This window comes from Gossypium raimondii, chromosome 11, assembly GCF_025698545.1.
Source record: "Gossypium raimondii isolate GPD5lz chromosome 11, ASM2569854v1, whole genome shotgun sequence".
Taxonomy (NCBI): domain Eukaryota; kingdom Viridiplantae; phylum Streptophyta; class Magnoliopsida; order Malvales; family Malvaceae; genus Gossypium; species Gossypium raimondii.
The window spans coordinates 60,849,226-60,864,444 of record NC_068575.1 but is presented as its reverse complement, the minus strand read 5'-3'; the positions used below and the strand labels follow the sequence as shown (position 1 = coordinate 60,864,444).

Genomic DNA, 15,219 nt, shown 5'->3' with positions numbered 1-15,219 from the left:
ACTCCACATTAACCTCTATTTTCTTTCTCTCTTTGTCTCCCACAACCAAAAAAGAGAGAGGGGGTTCATGATATTGGTCTCCCTGTCATGATCTCCCTTCTCAATAATTAATTATACATTTTATATAAATATAATATTTGGTTTTTTGGGTTCTTTATATATTTTGGAGATGGCGAAGCGATCATTTAAGCAATTCGTAGAACAACAGCTGGGTGCAGTCCCCAATTTCTTCATTTACGCATTGTTAGAATGGATTATGATCTTCATGTTGTTCATCGACGGCTTCATCGCATTATTCGCCAATGAATTCGCCAAGTTCTTTGAGTTGCCGATCCCTTGCTTGCTTTGTTCCAGGCTCGACCATCTCCTCGCTGGCCGAACAACCGGTTTCTATTACAACGATTCTATTTGCGACAACCATAAGAAGAACGTGTCGTGTCTTGCTTTTTGTCATGCTCATAAGAAGCTCTCCGACATACGGAGCTTGTGCGAGAGTTGTCTCTTGTCTTTTGCAACCGAGAGAGAAACCGATTGTGATACGTACAAATCCTTGTTGGGGATATTGCATAAGGATATTGATCAGTTGTTGGTTGATGAAGATAATGAAGTTCAATTGTCTTTGCCTGGTGGTGCTAAAAAGGATGAAGAAGTGGTTTTTGAGAAGAGTAATGATCACCGGTGTACTTGTTGCGGGCAACCATTGAAGGTGAAATCTACAGGTTCTAATGGCTCTAAAGGAAAGAATTCTTCCATGTCATCATTAGCACCTTCTCCATCTCCTCGGGCTCCGGCTATTAAATATACGGAGCTCAAGCTTAAACCGGATGAACCAGAGGTCCAGGAGGATAATGATCGTTCAAAGGGACTTGAAAAGCCACGTAAGTTTAAACTTTTTAAACCATGCATGCATTAGGTTTGTTTTTATTAGGTTAATTGCATCAAACTTTTCCTATTATAACAATCATAAATTGTTATTAATTATTAAACTTCAAAACATTTATCAGTAAGCTTTTTTTATATTACATTTTAACTTGAGTCTAACATTAGCATATTTAAAATATATTAAATATGAATATATTTACTATATGAATAATTTGTATTTGAGTGTTAATATATCATATATATATATATAAGTTTTCCATATACTAAATATATTGAAATTTTGATATATGTGTTTTAAATGTATTCAATGTTGAATTTTAATTAATATTTAATGCTTAAATTGATTTTTCATAACTATGATTCTAATATAAACTATTCTTAGAAAAGACAAACATCAATTAAATAGGAAAAATAATGAATTGAAGTTTACTTAAACCCTTTTTTTTATTGCTGCAGCAGTATTGGTGTTCACTAAATTAATACTTAATCAATAATATTTAAATTAATTGTTAGATTAATAAAAATAAGATCCAATTCATATAATTAACCCTTTTATACATTTTTCGGAAGATATTAATATAATATAGTTTGGGTCAATTTATATAATATATAAACCATTTTGAGAATATTGGTTTTATACGTTGGTGATGAATGTTTAACAGTGAAGGATGATGGCAAGGGTGGTACAATGCCATCGATGCCAGAAGGTGATGAAGAAGATAAGACCCCCAACTTTATGAAAGGAAACAGGTTCTTCGGGATCCCCTTATCGGACTCGGCATCAAACAGTCCTCGGTGGACCCGAACTCCGAGGAAATTACTGCTTCAAAAAACCGAGTTCGCGTCAGAGATCGGCGAGGGCCAAGTCCCCAGCAGTCCTCGCATGGATCGTAAATCACTAATGGCATTGTACATGGAACTTGACGAAGAACGAAGTGCATCCGCCGTAGCGGCTTACAACGCGATGGCGATGATCACCAGGTTACAAACCGAGAAAGCCGCCGTCCAAATGGAAGCCTTACAGTACCAAAGAATGATGGAAGAACAAGCCGAATACGACCAAGAAGCACTTGAGGAGATGATCAATTTAGTAGCCAAAAGAGAAGATGAACTCAATGAGTTAGAAGCCGAACTCGAAGCTTACAGAAAGAAATACGGACGCTTACAAGAAGGCGATTTCGAAAAGCAAGGAGAAGTGAACGTTGAAGGAGATCAAGTGTTGAAAACGTCGTCGCTTTCATCCTCCAGTGGAAAACCGGAATCTACCGTCCCTGCTGGGGATAAACCGGAGACTCAAAATCAATCCGAATCGAATCCCATCAACCAGGAGAAGATCGGTGCGGAAGCCATGAACAAACCAAAGAAAGTTTCCGATTCGAATCCGAGTCCGACGCCAGAGAAGACCGGAGGCGAAACCATTAACTTACCCAAGAAAGCAATGCGTCAAATGGACCGGTTGAAAATACTAGAGAAGAAAATGCATATTTCATCAATGGGAAGGTTTCAAAGGAATACTAGTGAGATTAATGATGACGACATGGATGAAGAGCAGGAGCGTAGTTAGATGTTGGGCTTTGATGGCCTTTTGTTTCTGGTTTTTTGTAATATGGAAGAGCCTTTTTCTGAGCTCCATTGCTTGTAAACTTTGTATTGTTGAGATTTTCTTATTTCTATAATTAAGATTGTAGTATTTTTGTGTGTTTCTAATTAAACTCATATCACGTGGACGTTATTTAAATATATTATTTATTATGATTTAGATCTTGATTATTAATTTATTTTATTGCATTATACTAATTATTTGGGTAAATTACATTTGAGATCACCTAAAATGATATTATTCTTATATTGGTAACCTTAATTTTTTAATCAATTTAGTTATTACCGCTAGAAAAATTAATCGAAATTATCACGGGTTGCTAATTAGACCTGCTAAAACAAAAGAAAATTTGTCCCTTTAAAACTTATAAAATCAATTAACACCATTGCTATACCCATTAAATTTTAATTTTTTATACTTAGGAAAAAGAAAATACAACGATTTACCGTAGTTCCACTCTATATGATGTCACCACCATATTTCCTCTGTCATATTTCACCCGAACAAGAAAACTCCATGACTTCCGCCCTCCAAAACTCCTCTTCTCCACTGTTGATGTCGATGTTGACTTAGGTTGGAAAATAATGGAAAATAAATAAATGGGAAAACATGAATAATTATATAGTGCATTTGAAAAACCGGTGTCTAACTATTAGGTTGCTCCAGGGAGGAAAAACAAACATGTGCCTACAAATACAATGTGAATATAGGTAACAGTTTATAAATATGGGTACAGGGAGGGGGGGGGTAACCAAAGAGAAATCCATTTCAAATACTGGGTTTTATTTCATTCTCCAAAACACCGCACTGAAAGGTTTAAAAGTAAAAGCAATTCACCAAGGAACTGACTTGACGCTTGCATTTCAAAATTGAGCTACAATTCAGTTAAACAAATTAACAAGTTTGGGAAATCATGTACCACAAAGAAACATCTCTCACATATAATCAACATTTTACAAAACGGAACATGCACTTTAATCACCCCAGATGATTTAAACTCGAAACACAGAAAAAAAAATTAAAGGAAAAAAAACTTATTCTACAAATGAAACCTATAGAGACTCATATGAATGCAGCAGCAGCAGCAGAACAAAAAAAAGAATGATAAAAAAACAAAAAAGCAATGGTTTCTTTTGTCCTTCCCTCAACTAGATGCCAGAACTCTCTGATTGTTGTAAAACACATCTACAAAAACACAACAGGAAATATGAAATTTTAGCTGGTCGGACGTACGCTACGGGAATTATAAAAAATAATCAGGGGTTCTACGCGTGGTCTCTGGTTCGATCTGACGTGGAGCTGGGTCAAACTGAAGAAAACTTTGCTCCATATTCTCCCCAATCTCAAGTATTGCAGCCATATTCCCACAACGGTAGCAGTAATTTGGTGCACTGAACACTGTTACCACATTCTTGTCCTACAATAATACAGATGTTAACATACACAATCTGTGAGAACAAATTATTCAACATATGCTTCTATTTTGATGAGGGATCCGCAAACCTGGGACCAATTATATCCTTCCATAACAAGCTGGTGAGCTCTAGAAATCAGAGTGAGCCCATTTGTGTGGTTGAACTGCCCAGAAATATCCTGTCCGAAGGTATACCCGGCCCCCCGAGGAGATATTCCCCATCCACATCGGTCATCAGGATCAGACCATAAGAGATCACACATTGGACCCTCATGAGGAACCTACACGGCCAATAAATGTGAAAATACTTAATTTGATGATGCCTGTTAGGCTTTGGAAAATTCAGTGAAAAGAGAGTGCCTACAAGTTTAATAGATGTTGTTGTTGTGACTTTACCATATAAGCATCAACACTATTATTAGAATCTTTAGGATTGACATTAACAAAGACAGGCAGCAATTCATTAACTCGTAAACAGTCTAACCCACCTATTTTCAAAAGATAATACCCATTAACTCTATATGGAATACTTAATAATACACTATGTATGTATTATAATGTTTTATGGCACAGACTATAGGGCTCTTAACAAGGTGGACAATCTACTTTTCAAACTATAAACTTTATACAGGTTTACCTCCTGTATGCGGTCCAGAGCACGGATGTTATCTAATGTATCCAAAGATGGGGATAGTCCACCATGCAAGCAGAAAATCTGCAAGAATATGAATAGTTGTCAGCACTCAGCTGAGATTTGGAAGTAATCAACATGAAAGTGTCAGAGAATTCAAACCTGACTTTCAATCAGGGCAGTGAGAGGTAAATAATCAAAGAGGTCAGTGAAATACTTCCAGACATTAGCATTTCCATATTTTCTCAAGCATTCATCATAAAAGCCATACCTGAAAAGAGTGGTAATTGGTTATTGAACACGGACTGATTTGGCAAAATCACTAAAAAACTCCAACCCTTAATACTAGCTTATCATGAAACATTAGTTTATCTGGTATGTGTTGCAGGTTAACTAGTGTCCATGCTCTGATTCTCCTATCTCTTTTACAAGCGGGGATTAATTTGCCTTATCAAAAGTTACAATGAACTAATCAAGCAAACTTTCTTGCAGAAAAACCTTATTGTTTACATTTTTAATTTTCATTTTACCGACACTAATATATGCTATCTAAGAAAATTAAAGTACTCCAGAGAATGTGCACGAATACTATTTGGCTCCAAAATGCAGAAATCAATTAAGGTGGCAAAAAGCAAAACTATTAGTGCAATTACAAAATGAAAAAGGAGAAAAACACTAAATATGTATATCGCACACTTGAGTTATCTGCCGGCTCTCATGATTTCCTCTTAAAATAGTTATTCTATCTCTATAACGAACTTTCAGTGCAACTAAAAGAGTGACAGTCTCCACAGAGTAATATCCTCGATCTGCATACAACAAGAACAAGACATAAGTTAGTGCTACATGCAAATCAACTACTAAAGATGCATCAATATTCATGATTTGTTGCAATGTAAGGCAAGAAAAAGGCCAGAGAAGACCATATCAGAGAAAAACAAACAGTGAACCATCATTACTAGATTGTTAATGAAACTCAATCTAAAGATTCTCCACTATCTTCTACATTACCATCATCGTGAAATTACTGCCGAGTGCCTCAAATCTAGATTTTTGAAAACCTGGATATTTTTAGCTGTAGAGTAAATCTGTCGTACTTGTGGCTCATATTTAATGTATGACACTAAATTGAGACGACCACAGATGAAACCAAACAACATGAACATCAACCAGTCATTAAACTCTCAGAAACAGACTCTGTTAGTTTGAAATTTAACAAGTTCAGGCTAAATAAGGAAACTCTTCAAAAGTTCACATATCTCTACTCCAGCAGCTGTATCTTAATCTTGACTAACAATTCTATGTCAGCTAGCTAGATGATAAATATAAGTTATTCTCCAAAAACTCCCGTATTAAACATTAGAGCTTTGCTTTTGTACGGACAAATTAAACCAATTTCCAACCACGAAGAACTTTTAAAACCAAAAATTAAGAGGGTATCATTTCCTGTCCTAAATCTTCCTTTCAGCTTGGCTGTTTTCAATTAAAAGTGCTCATATCTAAAACCACAAATCCCGTAATATTAAAATTAAAAAAAACCTAATCAATAAAATTATAAAATATATATTATTAAAACTTAAAACAACTTAAATGAAAATTAAGCAATGACAATTAAATGCAAGGAAAATTGGACCTACCTACGTAATCGCCCATAAAGAGATAATTAGTGTCGGGAGCGTGGCCACCAATGCGAAACAGTTCGACGAGATCGTGAAATTGGCCGTGGATATCGCCGCAGACGGTGACCGGACACTTCACCGGCTGAACATTCCACTCCTCCACAAGGATCGCACGCGCCTGCTCGCACAGAGTCTTCACCTCCGCCACCGATAGCGGCTTGCACTGCATTAAGTGCTCGATCTGACGATCCAGATCCCCGTGGGACGGCATCGTCAAGCAGTTCAGGTTTTTCTGGTGATTTCTTTTGCTTTTATTCTATGATGGAGCTCTGATCGGACGGTGGAGGATGAAGATGAGAGATTTTGGGGATTTCGGATCAGGTCATGGTTAGGGTTTGGGGAGATTCAATTTGGACCTCAAAGCTTTTATTTACATTACTTTTGTTGCCAGATAATTATTAGAATTTGCGTTTATAAGCCCCTAAACTTTTCTCTATTTATGAATTGCATCCCTTACATTGCAGTAATTATAGTGTAGAGCTTTTTACAGACATATAAAGTAAATCTTCAAATACCATTTTTCAAAAATGAAAATCAATCAAGTTACTTTTTATTTTTTTATAGCATGGTTTAAACCCTTGTCAAAAAGATTATTTATAGACCAATACTTTGGTGCATGCATATTAATGTATTGTACAATATAACAATCCAACTATTTATTTTACATGCATTATAAATATAAATATATTAATAAATTTAACGATTAAATTATTAAAATATTAATTGTATAAAAATTCAGGAAAATATATAAAACTACTTAAATTTTAATTTAACTGGTCTCATATGAATATATGATACTACAGTATAATACTAAAAATCATGATAAATTATCACTATTTAAAATCATAATAAACGAAAAAACACTGAAAATCAAATAAAACATATCATTTGTTTTAATTAAAACTTGTATGATTATAAAATGCAAGGTTACCATCATATTTGAAACTTGATCAAAGTATCATTCCACAGCACAAAAAAAGAAAATTGATAAATTTCAACTTAGTCCCCATAATTTAAGCCATGCCATGCATATATACAAATATGTATATACACACACAAAAGGAAGCCCTTTTTTAGTGAAGTTCATGTTGTTCCTAAAACAATTGAAAAGATATTATGATTCGACCACTAGACAACAAGAACAGGGGATACAACAGTTCAGAAGAAATTTTTCGTTTAGTTAAAACTGATACAATGGAGTTCCTGAATTAGTCGGATGAAAACATATAACAAGAGATTAGATGTGCATTTTCTACAAGATGTATATGATATTACAAATTTAACAACACTAGTCCACATTTATCAAACACATTTCTTGCAACACATGTAATTTGATCTAAATCAGATAACAAACAGACTGTTCTTTGTTGCTTTGTAAGCCAACAAGGATTTTCTACGAATTACGTCGCCCTTTCGAAATTTCCACCCACATGCATCTGCAGCCATTCGGGGTGCAACCCTTGAGCATATTCCCTTGCTGTTTGTGAGCCGAATATCATTCCAGCACCATCAATTGGCTGCAAACCAAGCTAAAAGACCAGATTGAAACATTAAGATAATACACCGTAGCTACAATAATTCTATGCTTGGATATGTAAAAAGATAGTAGTTTTAACTTCATAAAAATTCCCTAGAATAAGTCTCACATCTAGACTCTAGACATTGCTGACAGTAACTTAAGAGGGCATTTAACATCTATTATCAGAGTTCAGAGTTCATATGCCAAGTTCTGCAGTGCCAAATGTATCATTTCGAAGGCAATAGTCAACATGATGAATGGTGCAGATTTAAAGTTACGGTGATGGCACTGGTGAATAATGCCAACAGATGAGTAATATGGCTACATGTTTACATTTAAAAAAAAAAAAATAGATGTAGAAAAGTAGAAGAACATAACACTGAACATAGAGGAGCTTGTTCCATATTTTGGGTTGAACACGTGGGACAAACAGAGATAAGGGTGCTGAAAAGTTTGCTATATACATCACGAGTATAGCACTTTTGACAAGGTGCACCGAAGGACACCCGTGCTTGTTCCTTGCACTAGACTTCAAGGTGCATTCGATCAGGCACATGGCTAGTGTGCCTACGAACAATTTTAATAAGGCGATAGGCGTAAAAAAATGCCCACCTCATTGAAGTTCGCTTTAATCTTTATATAGAAAATTAATTTATGTATATATACATACACATTCTTATTGCACTTCACTCGGAAAAGCGGTTTTCTACGCCTAGTGCTTGAGGCAATATAAGGGTCTAGCACCAAAAGTGCACCTAATGCCCTTGACAACACTGGAATTTAGGGCATCATAGTTGATTCAAAAGAGGTCATTGGATTAAAGGAAGCAAATACTTTAAGAGGTCATTAAAGTAAGTGCCTAATTTAAGCTTACAAGTTTCCTCTATATTACTTATAATGGTCAGATCTAGAATCGGGAAGACCCTTCATAATGTACTTAGCACTTATGTGGTAGAGTTCAAATGTAAAATTCTACTAAAGAAATCTCCAAATATAACTTCCCAGCCAACAAATGAAAGTTAGTTTGAAAGAATTTAAACTCAGGCTTGGTTGTACACCACTTCATGCTTTAAATTTCAGATATTCTATTAACTCGAAATGAAGCTGCAATTTTTATCTCACATCAGACTTCAATTCAATGCTATTCATGCTAATAGCTTATATGATGACACAAATATTATGTGATCAATCAACATAAGCATACTTACATCCTTTGAGTGAAACCCTTCGAAGCTAGGATTCACGTTTATCCTTGAATTAACTGCTTCGAGCTTCATTGACAAGAACTGCAAAATAACATTCGAATAACGTGTTAAGGCTTGAGGATAACCTAAAATATCAGAAATCGAGACACTAACACGGTTATATGTGTCAGATTCATACCTCAACCTGCTGCTGCAGTGACTGGATGTAATTAATAATCTCATCAAGGACAAGTGCCTTCCCTATGACCTGATTGAAAAGTTCGTATTAAGTTTAATATAATAATAAGAAGAGACACTGAAACCATCACGTTTTTTCTCGAGGCACATTGGAACAGAAATAGAACACAACTACACAACAATAAAAACCTTGTTGCATCCAGGGACCAAATCTTGAAGAATCTTCATCCTCTCACTAATCCGCTCTCTCCTGGCCTGTAGAAGAAAACTTTAACCTAAGAACATGTTCAAAAAAGCCCTAAACCACCCTGCTTTACCAATCAAATTAGGACATGAACAAGCAAGACAGGTAAATCTGGATCCGAAATTTGTTTACTAGTCCATAAAAGCTACATTCCTAAGTTCTGAGGTTGAAAATTGCAAATTCAATATGATTAAAGTGAATTACTCTCTCGGCGAGACTATGGCTATCAGTAGCTTGACCCCTTCTAGCTCTAACATGAATATAGTCTTGCTTAGGTGGTTCGGCAGGTTTGCTATTCTTATCTGGCTTGCTACCATCTGCAGAACTCGCTTCCACCTCGGCTTCTTTAGAACCCGTGTTTCCATTCTTTGAGACCGGAGTTTTCATCCGTTTCCCATCGGAATCATTCTGTTAAAAGATTAAACCATAAGACAACATGAAACCAAAACATAAACCAACATTAATTCGTATCATAACCCCTATTTAAGCGGCAAATAAAAGGAATAGCTGAATTTGAAACAAGCGGACAATGAAACAAAACCCACATCAATTCCAATCCAAAAACCTTACGTTAAAGAGAAAATAACTAAATGCCAGCACTAGTGGGCCTTAAATTCCAAAATTTTCCTACCATTTTCTTATCTACCAAGCAACTGAAAATCTAAAAAAAAAAAGGAATCAATACAAAAGTTCTAATTCTAAACCAACATGAAAATAAAATAAAATAAAATAAAAACCCACCAATTCATTGGCACTAGTAGTAGTAGAAACAATCTTGGAAGACTCATCTTCAGAGCTCAATTCCTTCCTTTTTCTCCCACCTCCACATCCAACACTCTGTTCAGTCACAGTAGATTCCTCCATGGACCCATCTCTAAGACCCGAAGTTTCCCCAAACCCACCCAAATTACCTATCCTGAGCCCCAATCCACCTCCAGTTACAGCAGTTGGGTCAGAGCCTGGGTTGATCGGGAAAGGCCAAATCTCAGCGAGGCTGTAAGCTGAAGGATTGGCTGCTGAAAAAGATGACTCATTGATCAATGGGGGATCCATTCTGAAAGACCCTTTTTCATTAAAAACAGGATGAGAGTTTGGGTTTCGTACTTGGATCCAAAATCTTGGGTTCTTTAAAAGAACAGGAAAAAATAAAAAAATAAAAAAGGGGGAAAAGTGGGTTCTTTTTTTCTGGTTAAAGTTTGGGTTTTTGGGGTGATGGGATGGGAGAGGGTTTAAGTTATCGAAGTGGGATGGATGATTGGGGGAGACTATTTAACGAGTTGACAAAAGGGAAAGTGTAGCGAAAGAAATGAAGAGATACTGCTCTTTCAACAAGCTGATTAAGAGAGATAGAGAAAGAGATCTGATCTTTGTTTGGATGGAGTGGAAAGGAAAAGGAAAAAATAGGGATGCGCAATGTGCACGGTGCCCTTTTTAGCTTCATGTCTTTTGTTTTCTTTTTTATTTTTGGGGGGGATTTTCAATTTATTTTTTTCCTTTCAAAATGGGGTTTTCAATTTATTGAAATGTTAAATAAATAATTTTAGGGTAAACTATACCAAAGATCATTAAACTATTAGTAAATTTATATTTTGATCATTTAATTTTAATATGTTACAAAATGATCACTAAACTATTTGAAATTTCTTATTTAAGTCACTGGATTGTTAAAATAGCTACTATATGGACTTCTCTATTTACACCACTTGCATCAATCGAAAGCTTTATTTCCCTTCCCTTCTACAATTCAATTATTTTCATAAAACGACTTTAAACGTTTCGAATTTGCGAACTAAAATTCAAACAACTTTCTTCTCTGATTTTCAACACTAACCGTCAAATCTATTTAGATCTAAGGTATGTTCTTCTACTCATTGATGGGCACTGATTCACCATACCAATCGTTGAACCGCTGCTTAGAGCTCGCTAGCCAGACTTTTAAAAAAACCATATTAACTCGATAACTTAACCAAAAACTTTTGAATAGTTTAGTGACTTAAATGAAAAGTTTCAAATAGTTCAATGACAATTTTGAAACATTTTGAAGTTACTAATAGTTTAATGACTTTAGAGTCAATCCTTTTACAAGAATCCAATTTCTTTGTAAAATGGGCAATTTAATCCCAATCAAATTCAAAAGTGAGCAACTAAAGACAGTTAATCACAGCGTTAATGTTTTCCGTTAATTATATATAATTTTGATTAATATAACAACAAATTTTCTCAATATTAGTTGCACACTTTGAAATTGACAAAAAAATAAATTACTTTAATTTTTAAAATAATTAATTTACTCAATGTTAAAAATAACATTATGTTTGGATTGCATTAAAACCAGGGAAAGGAAGGGAAGGAAAAATAGCATCTATCCATTGTTTGGATAGTTTATTTTGTTTGAGTAAGGAAAAATAGGAGGAGTTGAATTTCTCTTTGAAAAGCTAGAAAATGAAAGTGAGTTTTTATTTTTATTTTTATTAAAGATGTGAAATTACATCTCTATATTATCAATTTTTACTTTAGTTATTTTATAAAGGAACATAATTGATAAAAAAACATTATAATCAATCATTTCCTTAATTTTTCATAATTTAATCAAACAAAATTATAAATATTCTCTTAATTTATTTTCCTTTGTTAATTTTATCTATCAAAACAAAATAAAATACATAATTTTGTTTCTTTAACTTTCCTTTTCTTTTATAATTATTTATTCATAAGATAAGAGGAAAAAAATACCCAATGATAATAATAAACCTTCAAGGGTAATTTCCTTCAACTTATTCTAATTGATATCATTATTATTTATTTTACAATTGATAAATGTTGGGTGTAGTGATAAAATGCATTACACTTTTAAAAGAAGAACACAAGTTTACACCTTGAAAATGACATTATTAGGGGAAACAATCACAAACTTCAAACATAAACTACAAAACGAACATAAATGATATTGGAAAGAGAATTTTGCATTAGTGAAAGCAAAACTTCAGAGTATATGATGAAAAGGAAATCAAGAACATTAAAAAATATAATTATACCATTGATGAATCCAAATAATATAATTTTAATTAAAGTTATATTTAATTTTTATGTTAATGTTTAATAAATCTATGGAAAAAATTTTAGTACATTTTTAGTAGAGTTTTTAGACTCCACAAGTAGGGTCAGGAGTTAACAAATGTCCTATAGGGATATAGTAAAAAAAAAAGAATCATGACAAAATTTTAAGATTGGTTGTGGAATTAAAAAAAAAGTACCTTGTTTTGTACCAAATACTAACCATAAAATTATTAGGCTTAAATTTTAAAAAACACTGATGATTTTGACCAATCATTGACCAATGTTGATCAACCATTGACCGGCATTGAACAACTGTTGATCGGTGTTGATCTGCCACGTGATGCTAAAAAGTATGCCACGTGTTTTTTTTCTTTCTATTTTCTAATATTATATATTATATTGATTAAAATGTAAAAAATCATATATAATATATAAAAATTATAAAAGTTTAAATTCTTTATAAAATTCTAAATATATAATAATAAAATTTAAAAGCCAAAATAATAGATAAAATGGAAAATTGTCATAAAAGTTAAAAAACTATTTAAATTTCAAGCAAAACAAAACCTTGAAATTTAAATAATTTTAGATTATTTTATAAAAATTATTTTAAAATTTTAAAATTTTATATATTTTTGTAGTAATATTATCAATTTCAAGCAATTTATTTTAATTTCTTATTTTGTAAAATTTATTTTTATAATTTATATATATTTCTTTATTTTTATATATTTATTTCCATTTTTGTTTTTTAACATGTATACATATTTGATAAAAACATTTGTTTTTACATAAAACTACCACTTGGCGCTTTGTAATTGGCTATTAGATTTTTTAATTTTTATAAAAGAAATGAAGCCAAAAATATGACGGATGCATACTTAAGGTATCAAATTGAGACAAAAAAATTAATTACCAAATGAAAAAATAAATATATTTCAAAACCCAAATCATGAATTAAGCCAATTTATTAGATATTTATTTTTATAATGTGCCAAAATCTAATTAAATTTAAAAATATTTAGATATCCAAATTATTTACTTTATTATATAAACATTACAACACTGACCTTAACTTTGATATATTTCATTGCTAGAATTTTTTTAACAATGATTGAATGAAATAATTTTAAATACTGAACTAAACAAAGCACAATGATCATTACAAATTAATCGAATAGATAGATGGGCCCAACTATTTAAACTGTGGGTACAAAAAGGGTCGGTCCCTAATGATGTTTCTGTCTAACATTGAGATCCTTCGAGACACATTACCATCAATGCCTAACCATTCCTCTTCACATATTTTATATATTTTTTAATTGACACGATGATTTGTATTTGGTACATTGATAACATATAAATTTATATATTAAAAATAAATTATATATAAACATAGATATAATATCATCATAGATTGATGATGGTTTACACAATGGTTGAGCAAAGAGCGTAAGAATATCTTACCGTTTTGGTTTGCTGAGTCCTATAATTAAGTTCTTTTAAGTTGCGTGCTCATTTCTGGAAGTTTAAAGGTTGAGTCATGGTGAATCTCTTGAAAGTAAATTAGACATGATTATCGAACCACATGGTTTTTTTATTTTAATTCTTTAATTTGCATGGTGGTTGAGTTGTGGGTTACACAAATGTCAATTTTTTGATAAAATTTACTCATTTAAAGAAAAAATTGACCCTAGCCTAACTTGCAACCCTAGAAGGAAAAACAGGGTAAGCAAGGGAAAGAAACTCCTTGAAAGCTTCTTTATCAATGCCTTATGATGGGTTGATGCACCATGTGCTAAGTGAACTCGTCACTTGTCCATGTTTAATATTTTCATTATTATTATTTTTAAATTATAAAAGAGACTTGTAAAGTGAAGATAGAAGTCATGGAGCTGGTGCCTTGATATAGTACTCACTCTTTGTCGCATGCATTGAGAATGTATAGTAAATTAACTATGCGTAAAAAGTGATTGTCTGCTTCTTTTTTTGAAAGTTATTATCTTCAAGTGATAGTTACAAAATATGATTAATAAAACATCCTTTAAGGTAATCTATGGCATACAACCACTCAAAAAAGAAAAGTTAGTTAAGAATTAACGTCATTAAATTATTAATAAATTTAAATTCTAGTCATTAAATTTTAAAAAGTAACAAAATAATTATTAGATTAATCAAAAAATTTAAATTTTAAAGTTGATGTACTGTTAAAATCGTTGTTGTATAGTGTTCTCTATTTGTACCAATTAAAAACTCTTCTTCCCCCACTCTTCTATAGTTCAATTTTTTTTTCATGAAGAAGTTTTGAACTTCATGAATCTATGAATCAAAATCCAAACAGCTTTTTTCTCCAATCTACAACATCAATTTCTCTCTTTCACATTTTTATTTTTTTTATTTCATGCTGTTTCAAGTTTTTTTTTTATTTTTAATTATATTTTTAACATGTTAGTTCTTCGGTTAAATGGTTAGATAATTGCAAATTCATCTTTGAGTCACAGGTTCAATTTTATTATAAGCATTTTAATATGTATTTTTTTATTTTATGTTGTTTCAATTTTTAATTAATGTTTATAATTAATAAATATATTATTTTCAATTTTTATTTTAATTCATCTTTTAGTTAATAACTCTTTTATTTATAAAATCAAATAATTATTGCAAATATAATTATTTTAGTAAATATATTTTTTGTATGTGTAGTATTTAACTTTTAATCCATATTAGAAATCACCATACCCACAATATAGGTGAAGAAAATAAATATTTGACATATAAATATTATATATAAAGAAAAATATATCAAAAGAA

At 32.3% G+C, this 15,219-nt stretch overlaps 3 protein-coding genes across 4 annotated transcripts; 1 reads left to right on the top strand and 2 right to left on the bottom strand.

The window, feature by feature from the left end:
* LOC105802018 (probable myosin-binding protein 5) lies at positions 1–2,958 on the top strand. The gene is made up of 2 exons (XM_012633416.2): positions 1–878; positions 1,545–2,958. The coding sequence occupies exons 1-2, from the start codon at positions 170–172 to the stop codon at positions 2,444–2,446; spliced, it is 1,611 nt and encodes a 536-aa protein (XP_012488870.1). The 5' UTR covers positions 1–169; the 3' UTR covers positions 2,447–2,958.
* Positions 2,959–3,398: 440 nt separating this feature from the next.
* LOC105802019 (serine/threonine-protein phosphatase PP2A catalytic subunit) lies at positions 3,399–6,564 on the bottom strand. Its single transcript, XM_012633417.2, has 6 exons — positions 6,165–6,564; positions 5,222–5,336; positions 4,690–4,798; positions 4,534–4,611; positions 3,986–4,177; positions 3,399–3,899 (listed from the first exon to the last, which is right to left on the bottom strand). Exons 1-6 carry the CDS (start codon positions 6,415–6,417, stop codon positions 3,726–3,728), a joined length of 921 nt encoding a protein of 306 aa, XP_012488871.1. The 5' UTR covers positions 6,418–6,564; the 3' UTR covers positions 3,399–3,725.
* A 799-nt stretch (positions 6,565–7,363) lies between these two features.
* LOC105802020 (transcription factor bHLH79) lies at positions 7,364–10,747 on the bottom strand. 2 transcript variants are annotated; one of them, XM_012633420.2, is made up of 6 exons: positions 10,093–10,747; positions 9,556–9,759; positions 9,297–9,362; positions 9,109–9,177; positions 8,934–9,011; positions 7,364–7,723 (listed from the first exon to the last, which is right to left on the bottom strand). In XM_012633420.2, the coding sequence occupies exons 1-6, from the start codon at positions 10,402–10,404 to the stop codon at positions 7,607–7,609; spliced, it is 846 nt and encodes a 281-aa protein (XP_012488874.1). In that variant the 5' UTR covers positions 10,405–10,747; the 3' UTR covers positions 7,364–7,606. The 2 variants fall into 2 exon arrangements, with proteins under 2 accessions (XP_012488874.1, XP_012488873.1); XM_012633419.2 differs by having other exon boundaries at positions 7,364–7,735; positions 10,093–10,745.
* Positions 10,748–15,219: the final 4,472 nt, after the last annotated feature.